We start from the raw sequence: 25,941 nt of genomic DNA on the forward strand, positions 1-25,941 counted from the left end.
CGCGTAACAATTACAAGGAACAAGCACAGGATACCCAGATAGCAGACCGACGTCGATTCAACGTTGATTTTTAGTTTTAAAGGTTAGTATCGGTCGTCGATCAAATTTCAACGTTGAATCAACGTTCACTATTTGATCGTTACATCAGAACGTTGTTACGTTGAAAATGCAACATCGATTCAACGTTGAAATGGGGTTGATTCATCAGTAGATACCACCAAAACACAATGTTCGAAATCTTAAGATTATAATGTTGAAACTTGGTTAGAAGAATCGGACAGCATGCACTAAAGCCCCATTAGGACGTTAATGTCTTTTAATCTATTAATGCAAAGCTCATAGGCCTATCCAAGATTGCTGTGCAAGGGAGAAAAACACATGATAGGATTATAAATATAGGCTATATAGCCTTATTCACCCATAGCGCAAAAAAATGCATAGAACATATTTATTTTTAAAACACAAAGTTGAACACCAACATTTTGTTTGACCTGTAAGCCACTAAATGCTGCGCAAGATAAATCAATGTATATATATTTATATATTTATATATGTGAATAAATGTATAATTTTCAAATATTTGTTTATGACTTTTTGCCTCTTTATTAAACATTTTACACAGCCTACAGAAAGGGGATTTATAGGTGAGTTATAGGCTATAATAAATCTGTAAAAATAAGGAGGCATTTTAATTGTTTATTAATAAACTATTGTTTTCTAAGTTTCGGCTAAAAATCTCCATCCCCGGATGCACATTGAGAAAGGCACCTTACTAATCAGAAGATATTAGCACAGGTGCACAATACGCATACACTTTGATTCTCTCATCAACACAGATGCAGCCGTTTTTATTTTTGCAAATCATACATTAGGCCTATAACAAGGAAAAATATTAACACATGAGGGAAATCATTGTGGTTTACGAAGATGAAAAAACCTAATTAGGCTACCCAATTTTTTAAGACTAATTGTAGTACTAAAGGATCAGACATGTTTGCAATAGTGGCAAGAAACATGTATATGATGCTTAACCGACGCTGATTTGGGTGGGTTTCTCCCATCCCCATACAACGTCACTTCTCTATCTTTCACTGCCCTGACAAGAACGTCGGTCTCATCGGCTGTAAACGCTCCTGGCGCGCCTGGAAAACCCACCCTTATAATAACAATCTGTCATGCAACATGCCACCTGCTCTTAAAGGGTACGTTGGATGATGCTCTGTCTGATTGGTTTATTTCATGTTACACCCAAACCACACCTATATGAATAATGAAGCTATTTCGTAGAAATTTCCGGGAAATTTCGTAGAGCACTGGCCCTCGTCGCCGGCAGGATTTTAATTTAGCATTTACAGTTTTACTGATTAAAAAGAAACTTTGTTGTACTATGCTGGAGTAAAGTTCATAAATGGTCGTTCTTTCCCATAGGACTTTGTAAAATGTTGGGTGCACCTCTGTGCCTCTATAGGGGGGTTCGGGGCCAAGCTCCCCCACAAGAAAATTGTGTAGATTTTAAGGTTAAATGCATCAATCTCGTGCTCTCTGAGAGATCAAAATTAGCTTCAACCCATAAACTGCTCGTTGGACAAAGAAAAAGCATTGTACCTGTAGTGAAGTTTTTCTTCTTCCACGCAACAGACCAGGAGACTCTTGAGGTATCTTACACGCAGAAGTTCTTTATTGCGTAGCTGTAGTCATCTCAAAGATAGTCTAACTAAGGGAAAATATTCCCTTACAATTTATACATTTAGAGGGGAGGAGTTTACATTGCGGGGGGAGAAACTGAAACAAAGCATGCAAATGAATATGATTCAACAGGCACCTCAGTTCATCAGCATAGCAGTTTTCTGTGCCTTGAGATGCTAATCTGGAGGAGTTACATTGAGGAGGAGTCTCTTGAAACAAAGCAAATGTAAATGATTCAGCAGATTACCAGAGACGCTAATCTAATCAGTCTGACCAGCGTGGTCACACTTTTACCATTACAAAAGCAAAGCTGAATCTTGAACTTAATGGCCAGGAAGCGCATAAAGACAAAAGCTAATGTGTGACACCTGGAATGCTTGGCTTAATCTTATTGGCCTCAAAATGGTAAACACTGTATACATTTTACAGTTGAAAATACTGTTAAACCTTAATGAAACATTGAATAAATTTCTATTTCTTCAGTCCCCCCTTTTGAGAGTATTAATAACTCTCACATTATGTACAAATTTAAACACTTAAGAAAGTTAATTCATGTAACTTGTGCTAGTTACAGGCACATACTTATGTTCTGTGTTTGCTTTTTCTATAATTGCGTGCTGACACAGAAAACAAACATGCAATTAGGGTCCGTGAAGTTCTTACGGATAATAGTCTTTACTGGTTGGAACGGTGATTTTCTCGTGAGAGGTGTAATTCATTTTTTGGATGAAACACTTGATACTGTGGACACATAGATTGTACGCTAATAAGAGAAACAACAGCAGAATTGCTATTTCCTTCATCCACATCCACGGTTTACCAATCAAGTTTCCGAACCATGTCGAATTGTCTTCAGTCATCTTCTTTAATCCAGTTGAGAGATCAAGAATGTCTTGTTGGATTTTGGTCAAGTTTTCTGTGGGGTCCATTAACCCGGTGCAGCACTCAGGACCGATGATGGTACAGGCTCCTCCTTGTGATGCTAGAATGTAATCCAAGGCCACTCTGTTCTGTAAGATCATTATCTTGTGTGAAGTGAGAGTGTTTGTGATGTTACCCAGTGCTAATGCTGTATCATTGGCCAATTTTTGTACAGAATTCGATAAGCTTCTGACTTGATCCAAGGCCTGCATGACACCATAAGACGGTATTAATGCTCCAAGAGTTCTTGACCACCATGTTTGTGCACAAGTGAGTCCAGGAATGCACCCATCTTCTTGGTTTGTGGTGGGAGCTGAATTTTTTAGCTGTGGGGAGCTTGAGGTGGAATGTGTATTCTCTCTGATAGCTGGTAGAACATAAACCAGTGTGCACCTTCCGTTGAACTGGCTGGGGAGGATGCTGTAAACAGAAGTTCCACATAACCAAAAAGTGTCAGGTGGTGGAGGGATCCTACACAACTGATTTACGGCAAAAAAATTTGGTAGAGATGGGTTCCTGTAGAGACAACTTTTTAAGTCATTTTCCTGTTTCTCCTCGGTTGTTAGAACATACACATGGGATTCTTCTTCTCCTCTTTCAATCACAAATCTGCAGCGTTCACGAGGAATTTCACCCAGTGGAGTCGATGCTGGAGCATAATTTTCCATGCACCAGTAGAACATCATTGGCAGAAGTACATCTGTCATGATGGGAGTAGCTGAAGTTAGGTTGCAGGATGGTAGTCCTGGAATGCAACATGAAGAAACTGGAGGAAGTGTTATGTTGTGGCATGTGTCCTTGTTGTATAATCCACTGCTATGATGATCGAATAAGGTGCACGTGTCACATTTGGAGATAGGATGCGCCACCCATGGGATTCCTCCTCCTACTGAAGGTGCGTGTGGCATGCACACGTTCTTTCCCGCAAACAAGGCGTTTTTTTGACATATTCATGAGTTCTAGGAATATGTTGTTTCTGACGTCCACACTCTGTGTGATGTCCAGGATGGTTAGTAGTACGACAATCTTGATCATGTTGGATGACTGAAGGTTCCGTAAGTCTTTTCTCTGCGTTGTGTATTTTTTTTTCTTCTTTTCTTTGATGCTAGTTGGCCCGGCAGTGGGTCTCGTTGTTTTTCTGGAAGTGGTGTCTTCCTACACAGGTGAAGGGTCGGTGTGTATGGGTCTCAGGACAGCCATCAAGTGGTATCTGCACAGAGGAAGAAAAGGAAAACAAAAGACAGGAGAGCAGTATTGGTTCAAACACAATGGTTGTAAACTTTTCAGAGTCTGCTATTGTTGTTCTGCTATGGTTATTCCTTCTTTCCCTGTTTCTTATTTTTAGACACCTAAAGAAAACACAGTGAGGTGGGGATGGACTAAATGGATGGGGAAAGCCTATGAGGGAATCTTCGCCCAAGGGGTGACCCCCGACGCATATGGCATTTCGGTTCTTCCCTTGGGTTCCTCACTTGTTCGTGTCCTATCCTACCCCTGTCGGTGGCGGAACAACCTTACAGTGTGATACATGAGTCCAGGTTTTTTTTCCTTGACACAATACTGCAGCTGCTGTAATCAACATTACTTGATGTGGTCCTTGCCACTTAGGTTCTAATGGCTTGTTTCTGAATGACTTTATCATGACCCATTGACCTGGAATAATTGCGTGTCCACCTTCTGGTGGAGTCTGCCAACATGACTCAACTCTCTCTTTGGCACTCTGTACTGCCTTTGTGAGGTTTTCACAGTAAGCGATCAGGGCATCTGAGGCAATGTGTACATCAGCATTTCTAAGATCAATCACACCTGGCATCTGCATTGGGCGTCCAGTAATAATCTCATGAGGGCTCAGTCCTACTGCTCTGTTAGGTGACGCTCTCATACTACACAATACTGCTGGCAGCGCTTCGACCCATGGTACTCCTTCCTGATGCATTTTGCTTAGCCTGGTTTTGATTGTTTTGTTTGCACGTTCAACCTGTCCTGATGCTTGAGGCCTATAGGGGCAGTGAAGGTTCCACTTAATCTGCAACATTTTAGCCACTTCCTTGACTACCTGTCCAGTGAAATGTGTACCTTGATCTGAATCAATGCAATCTGGCAATCCCCATCTGGGAATAAAATCATTGACAAGACATTTAGCAGTATGTGCAGCTGTAGCACGTCCTGTTGGATAAGCTTCTACCCATCTTGAGAATTTGTCTATTATTACCAAAACATCAGTTTTTCCCTTACAACGAGGCAATGATATGTAATCAACTTGCAGGTGACGAAATGGCCCTGGTGGAGCTGGAGTATGTGCTGCTGGTGTAATGGCTGCTGGAACATCATTATTTTTCTGACATGTAACACACCTCTTGGCTGTTTCTGTGGCTACATTTCTGAATTTTGGATTCCACCATTGATTTGAGAACCTGTGGTTCATCGTTGCTGGACCACTGTGCCCCAAACTGTGTATTTGTTGAGCCAAATATGGCAACAGTGATTCAGGAGCAACGTACTTTCCCCCTTTGGTCCAGCAACCAGATGAATCCACTGTGGCTCCTTTGTCTAACCATGTCCATGCTTCAAACAGCGGAACGCTCTTGTACAGATCAATTATTGATTCAGGAGGCAAAATTGTTTTCTGTGCTGTACTACCTGTACACACTTGTACCTTTTCATAGAAACAGGCCTGTTTAGCCGCTACATCAGCAAGAGAATTACCTTTAGCTTCTGTAGTATTACTTGTGAGATGTGCTTTCACTTTGATCACTGCTAATTTCTTTGGAAGTTTCATGGCAAACATTAGATCTTTCACTAATCCAGCATGCTTAATGGGGGATCCAGCAGAAGTTAGAAATTGTCTGGTTTGCCAAATGACACCAAAATCATGAACTACCCCAAAAGCATACCTGGAATCTGTGTAAATATTTGCAACTGATCCTGAAGCTAGCATGCATGCTCTTGTTAAGGCTACTATTTCTGCAGCTTGAGCTGAAAAATGATCTGGAAGACGACCTGAAGCAACCACTTCAGTGGTGGACGTTACTGCATAACCTGCTCGTCTGTTACCTTCAATCACTTGAGCTGAACCGTCAACAAACAACTCTAGATCTGAATTCTCTAAGGGAGTTTCTTTTACTTCACTCGTAGGTGTGAATGTAAGCGTAACACAATCGTGAGTCATTTCTCCTTCATCCTCTAACAAAACTTCAGTCATTGCAGACATCATACATGAGGATGGGTTTGTGACAGGTGCACGCTGTAAAACAATGTTCGGGGCTGTGAGAGTGGCTAACCAATTTCCCCAACGGGAGGAGGTTACAGAGGTGACTTTTGCTTGATTCATTAGTGCGGACACTGCATGTGGGCATTTTACATGTACAGTCTGACCTAACACCATTACTGATGAAGCTTGAAGAGCTAGATGAACTGCCTGCACTGCTCTGAGGCATGGGCCCATACCTTGAGCGACTATGTCAAGTTTACCAGAATAATAATGAATTGGGCGTAAACTGCCCCCATGATCTTGCATTAGACATGCAGTCATAAAGCCTAAGTGTTCATGAACATAAAGCACAAAGGGTCTATCAGATTGGGCAATTCCTAATGCTGGTGCTTGACATAGTGCTCTCTTCAAATCATTGAACGCCTTGAGGTGAACATCTTCCATACAAACAGTATCTGAATCTTTACCATGACCTTTCAACAAGTCATAAAGAGGCTGAGCAATCGAGGCATATTCTTCTATCCACGGTCTACAGTAACCTGCTGTTCCTAAAAATGATCGGAGTGTTTTAATGGTGGTAGGTGGAGCTATAGTTTTGACTGATGCCGCTCTATCCTGTGTAATGGATCTGTTCCCTGCACCAATTGTTTGACCCAGAAATGTGACTTGCTGTTTAGCAATTTGAGCTTTGTCAAAGCTGCATTTGTGTCCTCATTTAAGCAAATAGTCCAACAATGCTGCCAATTCAGTTTGATGTACCTCGTGATCAGTTGAGGCAATCAAAATATCATCAACATATTGAATCATAGTGGACTGTTTTACCGGACATTCTGGGTCACACAAATCACGTCTGACAGCCTGATGGTATATGGTTGGGGAGTTTTGAAATCCCTGTGGCAAACGTGTCCACTGGTATTGCTCATAGTCAACGGTGAAAGCTAACCATGGCTGGCTGTCAGGGTGCAACGGTACAGAAAAGAATCCATTAGACATATCAATTACTGAAAAAATCTTACACTCCAATGGCAAACCATTACAGATTGTGGAAGGATCCGCCACTAGGGGGGTGATTTTATCAATATGTTTATTGGCTACTCTGTAGTCTATTGTGAGTCTCCATGTCCCATTAGATTTCTTTATGGGCCATATGGGGGAATTACATGGACTGTTGGTTTTAACTAGCACTCCTTGTGTCAGCAATTTTTCTACAATAGGTTTGATCCCCTGAATAGCTTCCCTATTGATAGGATATTGTTTGGTGACCGGAGGTGCATTTCCTGTTAATTTTACTGGTTCTACACCTGTCAACAAACCACAATCATCCTTGTCTTTAGCCCAAATTGGATGATTCTGTAAGAAAGCATATTCTGGAGAGATCTCCCCACTGGTAGAAATTTGGGCTGAGGAAATTTGGATGCTAGCAGATTCTGGGGACAAGTCTAAAGTTAGATGTACTTGTCTCAGGAGATCCATGCCTAAAATTGCACCTGTATTTAATGGAGCACATAACAATTTTGTAGTCAGAGTTTTCGGGCCAAATTGTATCTCAATGGGCGGGGTTTCATACAAAACAGAATCTTCACCTATTACACCAGTTAATGTAAATTTGGTTTTCTTGAACGGGATGTTTAAACCTTTAGCTAATTTTGTAGGAATTACTGTAGATTCTGCACCTGTATCAAGCAAAAAATCAATCTCTTTCTCCTGTATGCTACCTTTCACAAAAATTCTTTCGTCATTATGGTGGATTACAGGTGAAAGGTAGCTATTCACAGCCCCAACAATTAGTTTTTTTCCTGGTCTTTTTGTGCTCTTAGAAGAGCCTGAACGAGCTGTCCTAAAGTCTCAGTGGACACTTGTGGAACTGCGTCAGGGTTATAAGCAGGCTGAGGAGGACCAGAATTATGCATGGCATTTCTTTTTGTGTCTTGCAACTTCTTTCTACATTCTTTCTCCCAATGCCCTACTTTTCCACAATAGTGACATTTGCCTTCTTTTTTAGGCCACCTGCTTTCTGTTTGGGTTGTGCTAAACGTAGCTGCTGCTGCTACTCTCACTTTGGCTTTAACATCCGCATCTTTTTCCCATGCTGCCAACCTTTCCAGATTACTTCTTAGAGTTCTGTGAGACCAAGTCAGATCTAAAAATGGCAACGCTCTTCTGTAGTCAACTACAAGGCCATCTGACCAGATGCGGACCAGCGGTCCTTTGTCATCGAGTACACTGTCAGAATCATCCACTATTCCACTGTACGTTACAGCTGACTGACAAAACCTCTCAGTATATTCATTCACCGTTTCGTCTTTCTTTTGTACACAGTTAGTAATTCTAGACCAATCTATCTTGGGTCCTAGAATATTCTTTAGGATTTTCAAAACACCCTCTCTCATATCACTTCTACTGGCACGTTGTAGTTCAGAGGTCACTGCAGATTCAAAACTGTTGAATTCGGATTCAGTTAAAATTTGAGACATTAACTGTGTGACCTCTGTTAACGACATGTCGTAGAGACGCATTTTGCTGATCAAAACTCTTCTAAATTCAGAAAACTGTGTGCGTGCTGAAGGCAAACTCTGTGACAATCTCTCTATATCTCTAGGTCCAAGCGTTTTGGCAACAGTTTGGATATGAACAACAGATGCACTGGAAGGAACAGTTTCTGACTCTTCAATTCCCTGCGATCTTTTTCTAGCCCCACACACATTCACTGAATTTACATGCTTATCAGTTACTGATGGGATGTCTACATCTCTTTCAAAGAATGCTTGTAAATCAGGGTAGATGTTATCAGGCTGACTTACTACTTCCACATCAGTTTTTTCTGCATCTTTGTTGCGGTTCAATTTCTTGGTCAATGCGGAAACTCTAGCCCGTAGCTCTTTGTTCTCTTTCTCTAGCTCTGACTTTTGCTCAGACTGTTGTGAAGCTAGTGCTAAACCAAACTCTCTATGGCAACAGATTATGCCTTTCATGTTTTTCTTTCTGATACATGCTCCTAGTACTTTTTTACAGTCATCTACCGACCAAGTCTTGTCTGGATGAATCTCATATTTCTGTGTTAGTTCTTTCCTAACTTTTTCAGTAACTATTAGGTTCATTTGTTCTCCTAACAGTGCTTTGAATTCGCTATCTGACCACAATGGAGCGGCAAGGCCACTTTTCTCAGTTGTAGGAACCAACCTAGCATTTTTCCTAACCATTTTGTGAGTTTCTTTCTTTTTTACACACAAAACCTAAACTTTCTCTGATCAAACAGAGGCTACACTTGTTTACACAGATCGACTGTTAAACCTTCTTTGGCAGACCAAAGGATATCCACAATATTACTAGCACTTTATGCTAATCTTCCCTGCCTGTACAGAGGATCAAACTTTCATCTCTAAAGTAAATTTTTAGAGGGTATCACCAAACAAAAAAAAACAACACAAACTATTAGCATGTTACGCTAATCTTCCCTGAAAGAAAATGGAAAGGATCTTTCACCTTCCAAAACTTTTTAGAGGATGACCAAAAATGACTAGCACAAAAATGCTAATCCTTCTCTGTGAACAGAGGTTATCACCAAATATTAACACGTAATGTTAATCTTCCCTAAGTTTAGAGGATACCTTCTCTAGCAACGTAGAGGCACTATTCCGTTGAACAAAACTTCCCTGACTCATTCAGAGGATATCTTACAACTTCCCTGACTTATTCAGAGGATCCCAAAAATATTAACATTTAATGTCAATCTTCCCTGCCTGACAACAGAGGATATCTATCATCTTTAAAAGACCACTTTTAAAGGATAACTTTAGTTAATCAAACACTACAGCTGCCTGATAACTCTTTCTCTGACGGCACAGAGGCACAACTTTGGTACTGGTCTGGTTCTTTGAATAGAGTGAAACTCACCGAATCGTTGCTTGTATGAAAAGATTCAGTCTGGAACTCAGTCAGAAAAGTTCTTTTTGTTCTTGTTCTGGAACTCAGTTCACTTTGTTGATCTTGTTCTGGAACTCAGGTAAGATTTCTCTGTTGAAATCTTTTGTTGCTTGAAGTTTTGGATTCAGGTAAGATTTCTCTATCCGGGTCACGGCACCATCTGTAGTGAAGTTTTTCTTCTTCCACGCAACAGACCAGGAGACTCTTGAGGTATCTTACACGCAGAAGTTCTTTATTGCGTAGCTGTAGTCATCTCAAAGATAGTCTAACTAAGGGAAAATATTCCCTTACAATTTATACATTTAGAGGGGAGGAGTTTACATTGCGGGGGGAGAAACTGAAACAAAGCATGCAAATGAATATGATTCAACAGGCACCTCAGTTCATCAGCATAGCAGTTTTCTGTGCCTTGAGATGCTAATCTGGAGGAGTTACATTGAGGAGGAGTCTCTTGAAACAAAGCAAATGTAAATGATTCAGCAGATTACCAGAGACGCTAATCTAATCAGTCTGACCAGCGTGGTCACACTTTTACCATTACAAAAGCAAAGCTGAATCTTGAACTTAATGGCCAGGAAGCGCATAAAGACAAAAGCTAATGTGTGACACCTGGAATGCTTGGCTTAATCTTATTGGCCTCAAAATGGTAAACACTGTATACATTTTACAGTTGAAAATACTGTTAAACCTTAATGAAACATTGAATAAATTTCTATTTCTTCATACCAATAAAGAGGGCTCAAGCATCTTTATGAGAGTCTCAGTCTACATTACATTATCAATGGTGTTTTAGGATGCCAAACAATTATTATAATGTAATAATGTACATTAAATTTATTATATAACTATTCCTATGACGTAAAATCCATTTAGCCTATAAATGTAGGCTACTATATAAGTGAAAATTAGTATTTCAAAAGTATATATTTAGCCTACATTACACTATAATATAGGAAAATTAAAATACTTTTGTCCTAATTCCTTCACTTGCAAGAAAAAAAACCCTTCAGCTTTTATTTAGGAGAAAACAGATGACCATGATGATCGCGTGAGCAAGTAATCATGCAGCAAAAACATGATGCTATTCTTAAAGTATTGTGCTGTTTTATTAATTCACAAAGCCATATTATGGTTTCAATTTTAGTTTGTTGGCAAAATATAATGCTAGAGACCTTAATGTTAGGTTACACATTTTACATCTTTACATAGGCCTATGTGTTGGGAAAAGGGAGAAGAGAGAGTTCGGCAAAGGCCGGATTCGAACTCGCGTGGAGCACATCAAAAGCTTTATATGCAATCGTCCTACCACCTACGCCACTGTAGCTATTCCATTTCGGACGTATTTTTGCTTATCTTGAATCTAACTTAATTTTTTTTTTAAATAATTGAGCCAAAACCAAAATGTGTTGTGCCCTGCTCCTCTCCCTACTTAGATTTTTTTTAAAATTATTATTATTTTATTTTTTTTAAAAATAAATTACATACAAATAATACACAAAATTATTTTTTACATAGAATAAATAGAATTTTTTTTATTTTGATTTATATTTTTAAAATATAATATATATATATATATATATATATATATATATATATATAAACTTTGCTACTTTTACACTCCCGTGCAAAGCCCGCGAAAGAATCTAGCAGTGGGTATAAGCTGAGGTCTGTGCCCATCGCGCGCACACCCCGCGCGAGTGAGAGGAGTGAGAGGACTACGCCTGACAAAGTTTTATTTGAGGTAAAGTACTTTTTCTTTCAAATTTATTTAAATTACTGTTTGAAATTTAGCATTTACCGTTAATACAAGTATCATTGACCTTTAAAAATGTTAAGAATGTAATTAATAAAACGAATTGAGTTACTAAACAGGACAATCAGACCGGAAACCGTTCGTTTTTCTAAGCTATTTGTATCATGAAATATAGGCAGTTTTCGGATATGAAACCATAATAAATTACCATAAAATTGATGGACTGCCTTCCAGCAGGCCTTGGCCTACATCTAAAACATAATTCACACAAACAGTGGCTTTCCGTCTTTTTCTGCTACCATCATTTCAGTCTTCAACACCGTAATGTCGTTATATTTATGTGACGTCATTCACAGGTTTCGCTGCTAGCGCTGCCTTCTAGTCATCCATCATTTATAATAATAATGAAATGTTTTAAAATGTATAATAATAATAATGTATGAAACATCCTACAATATGGCCAGTGTATAAAAATAAAATAATGTATCTTAACTGTGACTTTTATGATCTATTTTTTGTTGGTGGGTTGGAAAGTCTAATAAAATGCATTGGGCTTTACATTCTTTGATCTCTCTGTGCAGTTTCAAATGTTATTTTATATATTCATGAATCACTTTTTAACTTTGGACCATTAAAATAATTATCCCTTTCTCTTTTTTTAGTGCCGATTGCCATCTGAGCCATCTGATTTTTGTAAGTGCAGTCATCTTCTGAATTGACATGTTCAAACCATATGACCAAATCATTTTATTAAACTTTTTTTTTTAATTTGTACAGACATGCAATATCCAAATCATATTCAGTGATATTTCTTCTGTTTCTCCTTTTAGCAGCTGAATAAACCAAAGGCTCTTTTAAGAGCCATCCAAACACATCGTCATTAGCTTTGTAAGTATATTTTTACTGATAAATGCTGATAAATGAATTAAAGCTACATCATGCAGCAATTAGTCAATAGTGATGTTATGATAAAGACATTAATGGCATATAGTCTTAATCATCATTTGGAGTCTTTCAGAGATGCAGAAGACTGTTTCTTCTGACTCCGAATGATAATTCGGGCTTGACACCAATTGCATTTTAAAGTGCCTACAGATAAATAAATGAGCGACTGGTCCATGAAGTCTTTTCAGGTCTTATTTATGAAAAAGAATGACCTTCAGGCAGGGCCGGATTAAGAGTTCAGAGGCCCCTGGACACAATGTCTTGTAGGCCCCCTCTCAGGCAGGCAAAATATATGTTTTGTCCAAGGACATTTTAATATGGCATTTACAGTTTTACTGACTTGAGCTTTTGTATTATGCTTCGAGTAAAGTTCATAAATGGTCGTTCTTTCCCATAGGACTTTGTAAAACTATGTTGGGTGCACCTCTGTGCCTCTAGGGGGTTCGGGGCCATGCTCCCCCGCAAGAAAATTTTGTAGATTTTAAGATTAAATGCATCAATCTCGTGCTCTCTGAGATATCAAATTAAGAGATTCAACCCATAAACTGCTCGTTGAACAAAGATAAAGCATTGAATTGTACCAGGACAATAAAGAGGGCTCAAACATCTTTTTAGTTATGAGAGTCTCTGTCTACGTTACATCATCAATGGTGTTTTAGGATGTCAAACAAGTATTATAATAATGTAATAATGATTTATAGAATTATTCCTATGACGTAAAATCCATTTAGCCTAAATGTACAATATAAATGAATATTTCTAAATTATACTTTAGTCTATATTACACTTTAATAAAGGACAATTAAAATACTTTTGTCCTTATTTCTTCACTTGCAAGAAATAAATTCTTGAGCTTGTTTTCACCAGATGACCATGCTGATCGCGTGAGCAAAGTGCACACTTTTCTTTAAATCACAGCACAAACAGGTTGCCTATTCTTTAAGTCTTGTGCTGTTTTATAAAGGAACAAAGCCATATCATTATTTCAGTGGCAAAACATAACGCTAGAGACATTTATGTAAGGTTATACTTTTACATCTCATATGTTCGGCAAAAGGCGGATTCGAACTAAAAAAGGGGAAACTCTCGACTCTCCCGATTGCCGCTCCGCCCCAATGGTTAATCCTGCCCTGCCTTCAGGTGCTTAACCCTTTAAAAGTTTTAAAATTACGATAAGTCGATGGTCCCATGTGACTTTCTTTTGTGAAACACAAAATATAAAATACTTAATTTGTTTATGAAATTAAGCTTTAAAAGAAGTACTGATGTTAATCATTCTCAATGTTACCTAACATAACTTTTAAACAAATTCTTTGGACCAACACCATCACATTTTTTTCTCTTCAGTATGTGCATCAATGCATCAAAATGTAGAGTGCATCAAAACCTGGAAGACTAATTTTCTTAAAATAAAGTTTATATAAATATAAAAATATATTTTTGTAATTTGTATCATCCCTACAACATACAGTTCTTTTTTTGTCTTTCAGGAGGATTTTCCAAAGGAACAGATGCTAGAGAAGTAAATAATTATAAACACCACTTTACACGTGACAACACATCAATTAACAACTAGATTGTATGAAAACGAAATACCTGTACATTTAATTTTTACAAAACGAAATATATGATACTGACAATAACACTCAATGTCTTATTGGACTAAAAGGAGAAAGACTTTGGCCAGTGTACAACAGATAGAAAAAGAGATTTTGGATGAATACAAAACACAAACTGAAAACACTGATGACTCTAGTGTTCATGGTCACACACGTCAAGACACTGAAAGTGGTGATATATCCTCTTGTGATGAAGTTTCCTCTCTTTTGCCCCCACATGAGAACTCATGTGACCTGGAAAAAAACACGGAGTCTGATTTCATCTCTGATTCTGACAATCTCTCCGATCCTGGCAGCATCCAAACAAATGTAGAATCTGACAGCAGTAGCAACAATTCACTTAATCAGTTGCAAACTAAACTGCAAACATGGGCAGCATCTTTTTGCATCCCTCTAGTAGCTCTAACAGCACTATTGGCAATCTTAAGACCAGAATTTCCTGATTTGCCCAAGGATGCAAGGACTCTTCTTGATACACAGACAAATGTACCCGTGGTAAACATTTGCAATGGCGAATATTACCATTTTGGCCTGGTAAATGGCTTGCAAAACATATTAGGTAGGATCTCCAATATTTCTGAATATGTCCAAACTCTTGCATTGCAGTTTAATATTGATGGCATCCCCCTGTTTAAAAGCTCCGGAAGACAATTTTGGCCAATTCTTGCAACAGTTGACTGTGATAAAACACGATCCCCATTTGTAATCGGTTTGTTCTGTGGCAATAGTAAACCGAGCTCAGTCTGGGAGTATTTGAGAGAATTCATTGCAGAATTAAAAGTGGTTTTGCGAGAAGGCATTGTAAAGAATGGTACTCGTTTCAAAGTTGTTGTCTCCTCCTTTATTTGCGACGCCCCTGCACGAGCATTCCTCAAAAATGTCAAGTCTCACAATGGCTACTTTGGTTGTGACAAATGTTCCCAGACTGGAGTATGGTCTAATAAAATGACATATCCTGAAACAGATGCTCCACTGCGTACTGACATGGATTATGAAATGATGACAAATGAAGAACACCATTTGAACAATACCTTAAGCCCCTTGCACGAACTAGTAAAAATGGTAACCCAATTCCCGTTAGACTACATGCACACCCGCTGTCTTGGAGTGATGAGGAGATTAATTCAAATGTGGATGAAAGGGAAAAAGCTTAGAACAAGGTTGTCATCACAGCGTATCACACAGATTTCTGACAGACTAATTGCTCTCCGTTCGTTTATGCCTCAAGAGTTTGCCAGGAAACCTCGTTCTTTGACAGATGTGGATAGATGGAAGGCCACAGAGTTCCGCCAGTTCATGATATACACGGGTCCCGTTGTTTTAAAAGGATGTGTTGAATCCGAAATTTATGACAACTTTCTTCTGTTTTCTGTTGGCATGTTTCAGCTGCTTAGTCCTGGCCTCTCTGATTCAATGATTGAATTTGCCAACAAGGCTCTGTTGTCATTTGTAACACATTTCATCAGATTGTACGGCGCAGATGAAGTGGTTTACAATGTCCACCAGGTTATCCATCTTGCAGACGAGTATAAAGCGTTCGGCCCTCTTGATAATATTTCAGCATTTCCATATGAGAATTACCTGGGTGGATTGAAACGATTGGTTAGAAAACCAGATCGACCTTTACAGCAGGTTGTCAAAAGACTTTCAGAAATGCTTCCAAAAGAATCTCACCAACCAAATGGAGATCTACTTCTCTCATCAAGTTCAAAAGAGCTAAAAAAGGTGCATTTGTCAAATTGTGTTCTGTCACCCAATAAAAGAAGACAACTGTATCAAAATCGACACAGACATAGCCATCGTTAAGGACATAATCAAACAGAATGAAAGCATTCATATAGTGTGCCAGAGGTTCCTAAAACGAGTATCATTTTACACATACCCATGCGACTCTTCTGCACTTGGATGTTACAGAGTTTCTGTCTTGCAAGAAAAGACTGAAATCGTACCTTTGTCCAGTGTGAAACAGAAGTATGTACTTCTTCCTGAAAACGAGAATGTTTTTTTTGCAATACCCCTTCTCCATTGCAGATAGTGTTTGTTCAGCAGAGTGAGCACGTATGGTGTAGTGTCAGGCTTCTGGAAATGTTTTTACAGTTAAATAAACATAACATATTGAAAAAGTGGAAACAAATTGTTCAAAATACTGTATATAGTACCGTATCATAGAGAGTTAGTTAACCTGAAAAAATGAAAATTCTATCATCACTCTCATGTTGCTTCAAAGCCATAAGATTTTCGTTCATTTTCATATTAATGAAATCTGAGAGATTCGGGTCACTCCATTGACAGTCCAGACACCAAATCTTTAGATCAAAAAATGTCATAACATTGAAACAAATCCAAATGAATTGAGAGGTGTAATCTAACTCTTGAACAAAGTATAAATATGAATACGATGGAAAGATTTAATCTAGGCTTTTTAATCTATAACGTTTTGGTTATCTGTAGTACTGTCGTTGGAGTGACCAAAATCTTTAAAAAAAATATCTAAATATGTCTTTCTAAGATAAAGTAAGGATGACAGAATATTAATTTTCGAGTAAACTAATGGGTAGTTTGTTGTAGTGACTGAACTTTGAGAAAATACAAATTTCACTTGTTTTCTAAGTGATGCAACACCCACTCTTTCTGTTTTTTTTTTCATTGTATACTAATAAATACATTACATTACATTACATTACATACAAATAAATTAATTCATGCATGACTCTTACTCCACTGTGATTGGTATGGGTAAGGGAGCTGAACACGCAGCAACCCAGAACTAATCATAGCTGGGGTCAACATTTCTCAATTTTTTTTTATCTTTCCCAGACAGTAATGGATAAAGTGAACCCATGTTACTCATTAATAGAATTTCCAGACAAAAGCACAGATGTTGTCCCAGATAATTGGCTTTTTGAACAAAAGTGCTACTGGCCAAATTACAACCAAGCAAAATTAAAGGCAGCAGTAAAGAGAAAAGAGCCTGTCCAAGATGGATGGAAAGTCTTTGAGCCTGTCCGATTGCTCAAAAAGTGTGGTACGATTTTTTAAAAATTATTATTATTATCTCTATGCACTGATACTACATGCTTTGCTCAATTTTATATTATATTATTCATATCTATATTACAGAAACCCTAGAAAAAGCACAGAAGATGCTAAAAAAGTATGTGGACTGTGATATCCATACGTCAGAAATAACTTCTGATGAAGAGGGCCATGAAAGAATGAAAAGGAAGAAAAGGTTAACTTAATGATAATAAATACCGATGATTTGTTTTTTTATAAGTGTTGTCCTATTGAGAAGTAATTTGAATGTTTCACTTTACAGGCCTAATCCACGCTTCCTAAACTTTATAGAAAATGAATCTGACCAGGATGATGATGCACCAAAAAAATCACGGCTCGCAGCTCCTCCCGCAATTGTTTTTCCAGGTATTGTGGAAGTATAATTAAACTGTTTTTGTGGTTACTTTAAAAAAAAAAAAAAAGGTATTCATGATCAAATGTCCCTGAATTTCAAGGCGATTCAAACTTTTTCCCCAAAAAACTTCACAAGAAAATTTAGTTCAATTTAATTTGGAATGCACTGAACCTGCCATAAAATTGAATGAACATACAGCTCCCCCCAAAATGTTCTTTGGAGAAGCTATGGGTTTGTGAAATGGAGCGGCCTTACGGGACTGTATAAGTCACTGGACGCTGGTCAGGGATGCTGGAGCCGTCACCAACTGGCCCTGGTGTGGCAGGCATGATAGGAACAGGCTCTGCAGCATGGCATAATCTATATATTGGGCCAGGGAAAAATGTATTCTTCTCCCTTGCATCCTTGAACGTATGGTTAATTTAACCCATTATAAAAATGTCCTTAAGAGCAACATCATTAAAATCTAACAATTGAGAAAGTTCACAAATGTCCGCCTTTAGTGATTTTCAAACATGACTGAATGAATTCAAAGCACACAATTTCATTACTCAAAACCCTGCTGTTAATTACACTTGTTCATTTGTTTTGTTTTTTAGAAAGTCACATGAACTTTGAGACCAGTCCAGCTGTCTCAAACCTCTCTTCACTTGGTATGTGTTTATGTTATTCAATTCAATGCCTCTTTTACATTGTATCACAGCTGTAATAAATGCACTTCCAGCTCCACAAATTCTGAAATATCTTTTTTTAATTAAATTTCTATCTTGATACTTTAGTTTGTGGGCCCTGTATCTCACCTGGTTACCAGTTGATTAAACATTACCCTGCAACATTGCGCAAAAGTTTGCCCTTTGTTTCATAACCTTTAATGTCTTTTGCTAATTTTTTTCAGAGAGACACATGAACTACCACGCCTCCAGTCCTGCATCAGACATCACTTCAGCTGGTATATATTATTGAAATGTAGTCTATTAAACATTGGTTGTCTTGTCAGTTTAACACAAGCATTTCATGCCTAAAAATAAACTGTGCACATTTCTCTCAGAAAATTCACACAGAGTTCACCAGGGCACATACCAGGGGTCAGACCACACAAACCTCGGAGCACACAAGGGCACAAACTATGTAGCACACCAGGGATCACACTATGGAGCACATCAGGGAACATACCAAGAGGCAATCCACGGAGCACTTCAAGACCCAAACAACGGAGCACACCAGGGATCACACAACGGAGCACTCCAGGGATCACACTATGGAGCACACCAGGGATCACACTATGGAGCACACCAGGGATCACACTATGGAGCACACCAGGGACCACACAACAGAGCACACCAGGGATCACACTATGGAGCACACCAGGGATCACACTATGGAGCACACCAGGGATCACACTATGGAGCACACCAGGGATCACACTATGGAGCACACCAGGGATCACACTATGGAGCACACCAGGCATCACACAACGGAGCACTCCAGGGATCACACTATGGAGCACACCAGGGATCACACTATGGAGCACACCAGGGATCACACAACGGAGCACTCCAGGGATCACACTATGGAGCACACCAGGGATCACACTATGGAGCACACCAGGGATCACACTATGGAGCACACCAGGGACCACACAACAGAGCACACCAGGGACCACACTATGGAGCACACCAGGGACCACACAACAGAGCACACCAGGGATCACACTATGGAGCACACCAGGGATCACACTATGGAGCACACCAGGGATCACACTATGGAGCACACCAGGGATCACACAACGGAGCACACCAGGGATCACACTATGGAGCACACCAGGGATCACACTATGGAGCACACCAGGGATCACACTATGGAGCACACCAGGGACCACACAACAGAGCACACCAGGGATCACACTATGGAGCACACCAGGGACCACACAACAGAGCACACCAGGGATCACACTATGGAGCACACCAGGGATCACACTATGGAGCACACCAGGGATCACACTATGGAGCACACCAGGGATCACACAACGGAGCACACCAGGGATCACACTATGGAGCACACCAGGGATCACACTATGGAGCACACCAGGGATCACACTATGGAGCACACCAGGCATCACACTATGGAGCACTCCAGGGATCACACTATGGAGCACACCAGGGATCACACTATGGAGCACACCAGGGATCACACTATGGAGCACACCAGGGACCACACAACAGAGCACACCAGGGATCACACTATGGAGCACACCAGGGATCACACTATGGAGCACACCAGGGATCACACTATGGAGCACACCAGGGATCACACTATGGAGCACACCAGGGATCACACTATGGAGCACACCAGGGACCACACAACAGAGCACACCAGGGATCACACTATGGAGCACACCAGGGACCACACAACAGAGCACACCAGGGATCACACTATGGAGCACACCAGGGATCACACTATGGAGCACACCAGGGATCACACTATGGAGCACACCAGGGATCACACAACGGAGCACACCAGGGATCACACTATGGAGCACACCAGGGATCACACTATGGAGCACACCAGGGATCACACTATGGAGCACACCAGGCATCACACTATGGAGCACTCCAGGGATCACACTATGGAGCACACCAGGGATCACACTATGGAGCACACCAGGGATCACACTATGGAGCACACCAGGGACCACACAACAGAGCACACCAGGGATCACACTATGGAGCACACCAGGGATCACACTATGGAGCACACCAGGGATCACACTATGGAGCACACCAGGGATCACACTATGGAGCACACCAGGGATCACACTATGGAGCACACCAGGCATCACACAACAGAGCACACCAGGGATCAAACTATGGAGCACACCAGGGACCACACAACGGAGCACACCAGGGAACATACCAAGACGCAAACAACAGAGCACACCAGGGATCACAGTACGGAGCACATCAGGGCACACTGACTGAACTGGTCAATGGTAATGACTTTTTTAATTTATTTTGAAAACAGTTATTTGGAACTTTTTATTTGGCCTTTATGTTGATTTTATGTCATTTTTTAATTATTATTATGTCCTTTTAGGTGGGACTTACAGGCTAAAATATAATTATACTATAAATGTTGACATCCATCCTATCTTTTGCTGCTAGTATTTACTGTCACTCTTTTTTTTTTAAAGAAAAATACATGAACCAAAACTCCAGTCTGACTGTTTCAGACATTTTTTCAGCTGATTCTTCAAACTGCTAACCTCTTCAAGACTAATTGTTTTACAGATGAGTTTTAGGAACTTATAAGAAGTTTAAAAAAACTGTTGTGTTTTCTTCAGAAAATCCAAGAGCACAACTAACATCGCAGGGGAATGAACATACCAACGGTAATAAATCAAAAACAAAAATTCCATGTTCAAGTATTAATTTAAACACTAAACCTGTTAGTAATTTCTGATTAGGGTTATTACTGAACTAGTAGAGTTTATCTCTCTTAATATATTTATTTACTTGTCTACTTTATTTGTAGAGTTGTCTCCTTTCAAGAGGAATGTGCTTAAACTTCTCATGGAAGTTAAGGCAGAGCTAAAAGAGCAGAGAGCAATGATACAAAACTTACAGGGAGTGCCTGCTGTACCTGTTCAGGAAATAAGATGTGGCTTGCAGTTACCTTTACAATCTCTTGAAGATTTTGAGGAATTGGAGATTGGATGAGACCGAAAAAAATAGATTGGTATGTCTTGTAATGCAATTATATTTAACCGGGTTCCTACGCAGTTTGGAAAAATATGGAATTTTATTTAATTTCCAGGTCTTGATAAGTATGGAAAAAATAACATAAAGATTACTGAAAAATATTTATGGTTCTAAACGATTGCCCCATTCAGTTTTCATAAAAACAGAAACTATTAGAGATGACTGTACTATATACAGTAGAAATATAATCCTGAAAATAATGCTACCATTTTGATTAAAGGGATAGTTCACTTTGAAATTAATTTTTGATATGCTTTATCTTACCTCAAGGGCATCCAAGATGTAGGTGTCTTTGTTTCCACAGTATTTTCAATTTTGATATTTTTAGGTCAAACCGTTCTTGTCTGTCAGTCATATAATGGAGGTCTATGGTCACCACCTCAAAGAGCATGCACAGAGAAGTCCAAATTAAACATGATTTAATTACTCGTAAAAATGTATTAGTACACATTGATGTTTTTACCTCTTGTAACCACAGCCACGTCCAAGTGATCTGAGGGCGTGGGCGCTTCGGTCTGCTCAAGCGCCAGAAAGCGCCGGAAGTGATCTCTCGCAAGGTTGCGGAAAAACTTCAACGTTGTCTGTTGATATATATTGAAATAATCTTCCATTGCGATTTCCTGTATATCGAAATATGTTTAGATCTTCACAGTGAAAGGTAAAACTTCCGAAATCTCTGTGTAAACAATGAGTGATGCACAACACGCGAGAGAGATCACTTCCAGCGCATGCGCAATTTATGATACACCACAAAAGAAAACATGTATTCACACAATTTTCTCTATTTGTACAAATTGCTACACATTCATTCAATTTTGAATTTTGCACACGCAAGTTGAAAGGCATGGATAAAACATTTCTACAACATGTATCAAGTTCATTGATAATTGTGCTTGCACGTGTTGATCATTTTGATACTATATTCATCCCATAGTGCATGCTCTTTGAGGTGGTGACCATAGACCTCCATTATATGACTTACAGACAAGAACGCTTTGACCTAAAAATATCAAAATTTAAACTGTTGCAGAAACAAAGACACCTACATCTTGGAGGCCCTTGAGGTAAGCTAAAACATATCAAAAATTAATTTCAAAGTGAACTATCCCTTTAATAGGATACAACCATTTATACTACATATGGTCTGAAAACAAATCTACAGAGAGGTTTGGAAATCTAAAAATACCATGCTAAGATACTTTTCTCATTACAGTTGTAAAGTGGGTTTCTAATTTACTGTATACTTTGTCAGTTTGAACGAGTCAGACCATTCTCTGTTGTCCTCTCATGTTTTTATTTTTTGGCACTAATCTGAGTAAATTCTAGAGACATCCCAGGAAATATACCCAGAAACAGAAAAAACTGAATTTGACACCATTTATGTTTGAAAATAAATATATAAACATAGTCCAGTCTGTGGATGCACTTTGAAGAGAGATCAACAGAAAAGTAAAAAAAAAAAAAAAAGTCTGTAGAAACATACTGTATGTATGGCTCAGATAAAGTCTATTTAGAAAGGTTAATAGAAAATGTATTTTTGTGTGCATTTAATTGGGCATAATTTTTTTAACACTGATCCCCTTTTTATTAGATTTACCAGCTGTCACTTCTAGGTGGGCATAAATTGGAAGGCACTATAAGAAAAATGTTGAGCCACATTTTAAGCAACAAACTGGCTTCGTCATTGAACTGGGCAGGACGTGGAGAGAAGAGGAGCTTCGAGACCTCAAATCTCTCAAAGATAATGTTCCGTAAGTAATAGATTGGTTTAGTTCAGGTTTGAAAATGCCCTATAAGATATGTTCATTTTGGTGCAACCATGTCAGTTATATTTGAAGATGCAAAAGCCTCTAAATGCCATTTGAAAATCTTATTCTATAATGTTCTTCTATCACCAAGCTTGTATAAGTTCAGTAATTTCACTTAAATGACAATTAATAGGTAATCTTCATTTCAATTTGAGTGAAATTACTGAACTTAAATATACAAGCTTGATAAAATGTATCATTATAGAAGAAAATTTCAAATGGCACTTAGAGGCTTTTGGATCTGAACTCTTCATTTTGTTCCATAATGTTTCAGGTGCATTAAGAAATACAGCCCAAGGAAAAGAGGCCTCCAAGGCAGACTTTTCCGAGGCAGTAAAGAGATGGCTCCGTTATGCTCCAGACCGAGAGGGTGGCAGTGGCAGAAGATCATCTGTTATTTAATTGTTGATTTTTTTGTGTGTCAAACAAAATTAATTACAGTTTTGTTATATAGTTTATCTGTAATAACTACTCCGTACATTTTTCTAAATTATTCTTAAAATACTGATAAATTGTGTATAATTTAAGTTGTTCAATATACTATACGTTTATTAAAATTATATTAAAATATATGTAATATTACAGTATTATAACACTCTCGGCTTTTTACTGAAATATTTAAAGGTTAAAACATTTTTAAATTGCCCCAGGCTGTTTCATTGAGAAAAAGACTATAGATAAATAATCAGCTAAATGAGGTAGGCTACAAATATAATGTTACATTGCTTGTAGTTATAAAAATTCATTTAACTATTATGATAACATGATATTGTGGTCAACAATATATTTTTTTTTTATTCATTTTGTTTCTCTATAGGTCTATTTTGAGGTATCTGCCAACAATGAGACTGACGCCATACAGCAGAGTTATTCATTCCACTTAAAGGTATTTATGCATGTATTTTTTACTGAACTATACTTATTATTGCTGATTGTGGTTCAGGCACTCAACAACGTCAGGCATGATATATATTATAATATGTATTATTATTTTTTGTTTTTACAGGAATCTAGCTTAGTCTTTGCTCATATTACCCTTTAATATGTTTTGAATGTATATCTCCAATACAATATCCTTTGTGGGAGTACAGTTATCATTAGAATTCTTTAGAAGAGTTTCACATTAGCTGCCACAGTCAAGAGACCGAATCCAACAGGCCAACATTTAACCCACTGCCTATTATACATGCTGCATGCAACAAATATCAACCGGTAGAAGACCGAGCCTTTGTGAAGAGTATTTTAACAAACTTCCCAAAAAAATATTCTTCGTCGGTGGTTAGGCAACGGCAATCAAGTTCACTTGTGTGTGTGTGACACCACGGATCAAAATGTCATTAATTACACTGAAAATTATGTGAGCATCGGTTTTTAGCAAATACTCTCGAATTTTGTATGTGTCGTCAACACAGCGAAGATGGATCACAAGCAGATCTTTGTTTGAGTATACATAGGGGAGAGCGGGGCACAACCTAAAGATTTTTGACTTTCTCAGTTTGTGTAAATCTACTTAGGGTTTATTTTTTCCCTTTCCAGTTTAACTGACCGTTTTTGTTTTTGTTTGTTTGTTTGTTTGTTTTTTGGTTACAAAAACTCTGTCTTTGTATTTCGACTGCAGCAGGATTTATAGGTTGATTTAGACCTCGAAAGATCATAACTCACTTGGAACAGGATTTCAGCTGTGCTGGTTGTAGGAATAGATAAGATAAAATAGTGGAAGACAACTGAGGGAGAGTTAAACTGGGATGTGATATACAGATTACCTCCATCATCAAAAGTCGAAGGTTTATAGTTGTCATTTATAGGATCAATCTTAATCTTACTCTTGTTGCAAAGTTATATTAAAGAGCCTATCGGTATGGCGCTCGGAATGTTCCATTCGGCGACGAGACTGACAAGCAAGACAGAAAACACACGTGAATACGTGCGTGTACGTCTCCATTTGTTTTATATGGAGACGTACACGCAAGTATCACGTTGTCACGGTGCGGGTTCAGGCAGAAGGACGAACAGGCAGAGTCCAGAAAGGTCCAATACGAAAGGTTTTATTACAAATAAACAGGATACAGGCAGGCGGAACACGGGGTAACATTAACATAACAACAACATCGACCGACAAAGACTGACTAAAACAGAAGGAACTAAATACACAGAAGAATCAAACATAATGAGGTGAAGACAGGTGAAACAGATGACGATGACGAGGAACAGGTGGCTGATGAGGGAGTGAACACGGGATAGGGTGACGAGAGGATCCTGGGAAGTGTAGTGCTGAAGACAAGACAGACTGATGCAGACGGAGGACTGTGACACACGTCACGTAGACACGTCAATAACGTGTAGCTGTTGATCTATGCAGACGTCACGGCGGCGTCACGTTAAAAGTTAACGTGTGGATTACGTCTGAACTATGGCGTTCCGATAGGCTCTTTAATATAACTTTGCAACATGCACTCGTCTCAATGAACGTCTCACTCAACGTCTTATTTTTTTTTTTATTCTGCTATTTATTTCTATTCAACTTAAGACGCAGACGTGACGCTGACGTGACGCTGACGTCACGCAAATCACGCGTGGCAGTGAAGTGTCGAGTCAGACGTCACGCGTTATTCACGTGTGGCAGTGAAGTTATTTATTGTTACACGTATTTAACACGCTATCCACAGTACAGCACGGCTCAGTGAAGCGAGTGTATTGCGCGTTCTGATCGGCTCTTTTATGGCGCTCGGAATGTTCCATTCGGCGACGAGACTGACAAGCAAGACAGATAACACACGTGAATACGTGCGTGTACGTCTCCATATAAAACAAATGGAGACGTACACGCAAATATCACGTCACGTAGACACGTCAATAACGTGTAGCTGTTGATCTATGCAGACGTCACGGCGGAGTCACGTTAAA

The 25,941-nt window shown here is 38.9% G+C and overlaps 2 protein-coding genes and 1 long non-coding RNA gene across 3 annotated transcripts; all 3 read left to right on the forward strand.

Annotated features, from left to right (window-relative positions):
• Positions 1–4,708: 4,708 nt before the first annotated feature.
• Positions 4,709–15,865, forward strand: LOC148997592 (uncharacterized; the record flags this gene model as incomplete). Its single annotated transcript, XM_089120136.1, has 4 exons — positions 4,709–4,751; positions 5,134–5,249; positions 13,931–13,962; positions 14,110–15,865. Coding segments are annotated over 4 exons (1,947 nt in total), but the record flags the coding sequence as incomplete, so codon positions are not given.
• A 1,511-nt stretch (positions 15,866–17,376) lies between these two features.
• Positions 17,377–18,420, forward strand: LOC148997593 (uncharacterized). The gene is made up of 3 exons (XR_016147452.1): positions 17,377–17,482; positions 18,071–18,124; positions 18,367–18,420. It is a non-coding gene; the product is annotated as an uncharacterized LOC148997593 (long non-coding RNA).
• Positions 18,421–18,485: 65 nt separating this feature from the next.
• LOC120461354 (uncharacterized) lies at positions 18,486–23,439 on the forward strand. Its single transcript, XM_089120143.1, is given in 7 exon segments — positions 18,486–18,650; positions 20,040–20,460; positions 20,662–20,713; positions 21,001–21,177; positions 21,179–21,215; positions 22,830–22,980; positions 23,312–23,439. Coding segments are annotated over 7 exon segments (1,131 nt in total).
• The last annotated feature ends 2,502 nt before the right edge of the window (positions 23,440–25,941 follow it).

This window comes from Pimephales promelas, chromosome 2 (genome assembly GCF_988280905.1).
Source record: "Pimephales promelas chromosome 2, fPimPro1.hap1.1, whole genome shotgun sequence".
In the NCBI taxonomy this organism is placed as follows: domain Eukaryota; kingdom Metazoa; phylum Chordata; class Actinopteri; order Cypriniformes; family Leuciscidae; genus Pimephales; species Pimephales promelas.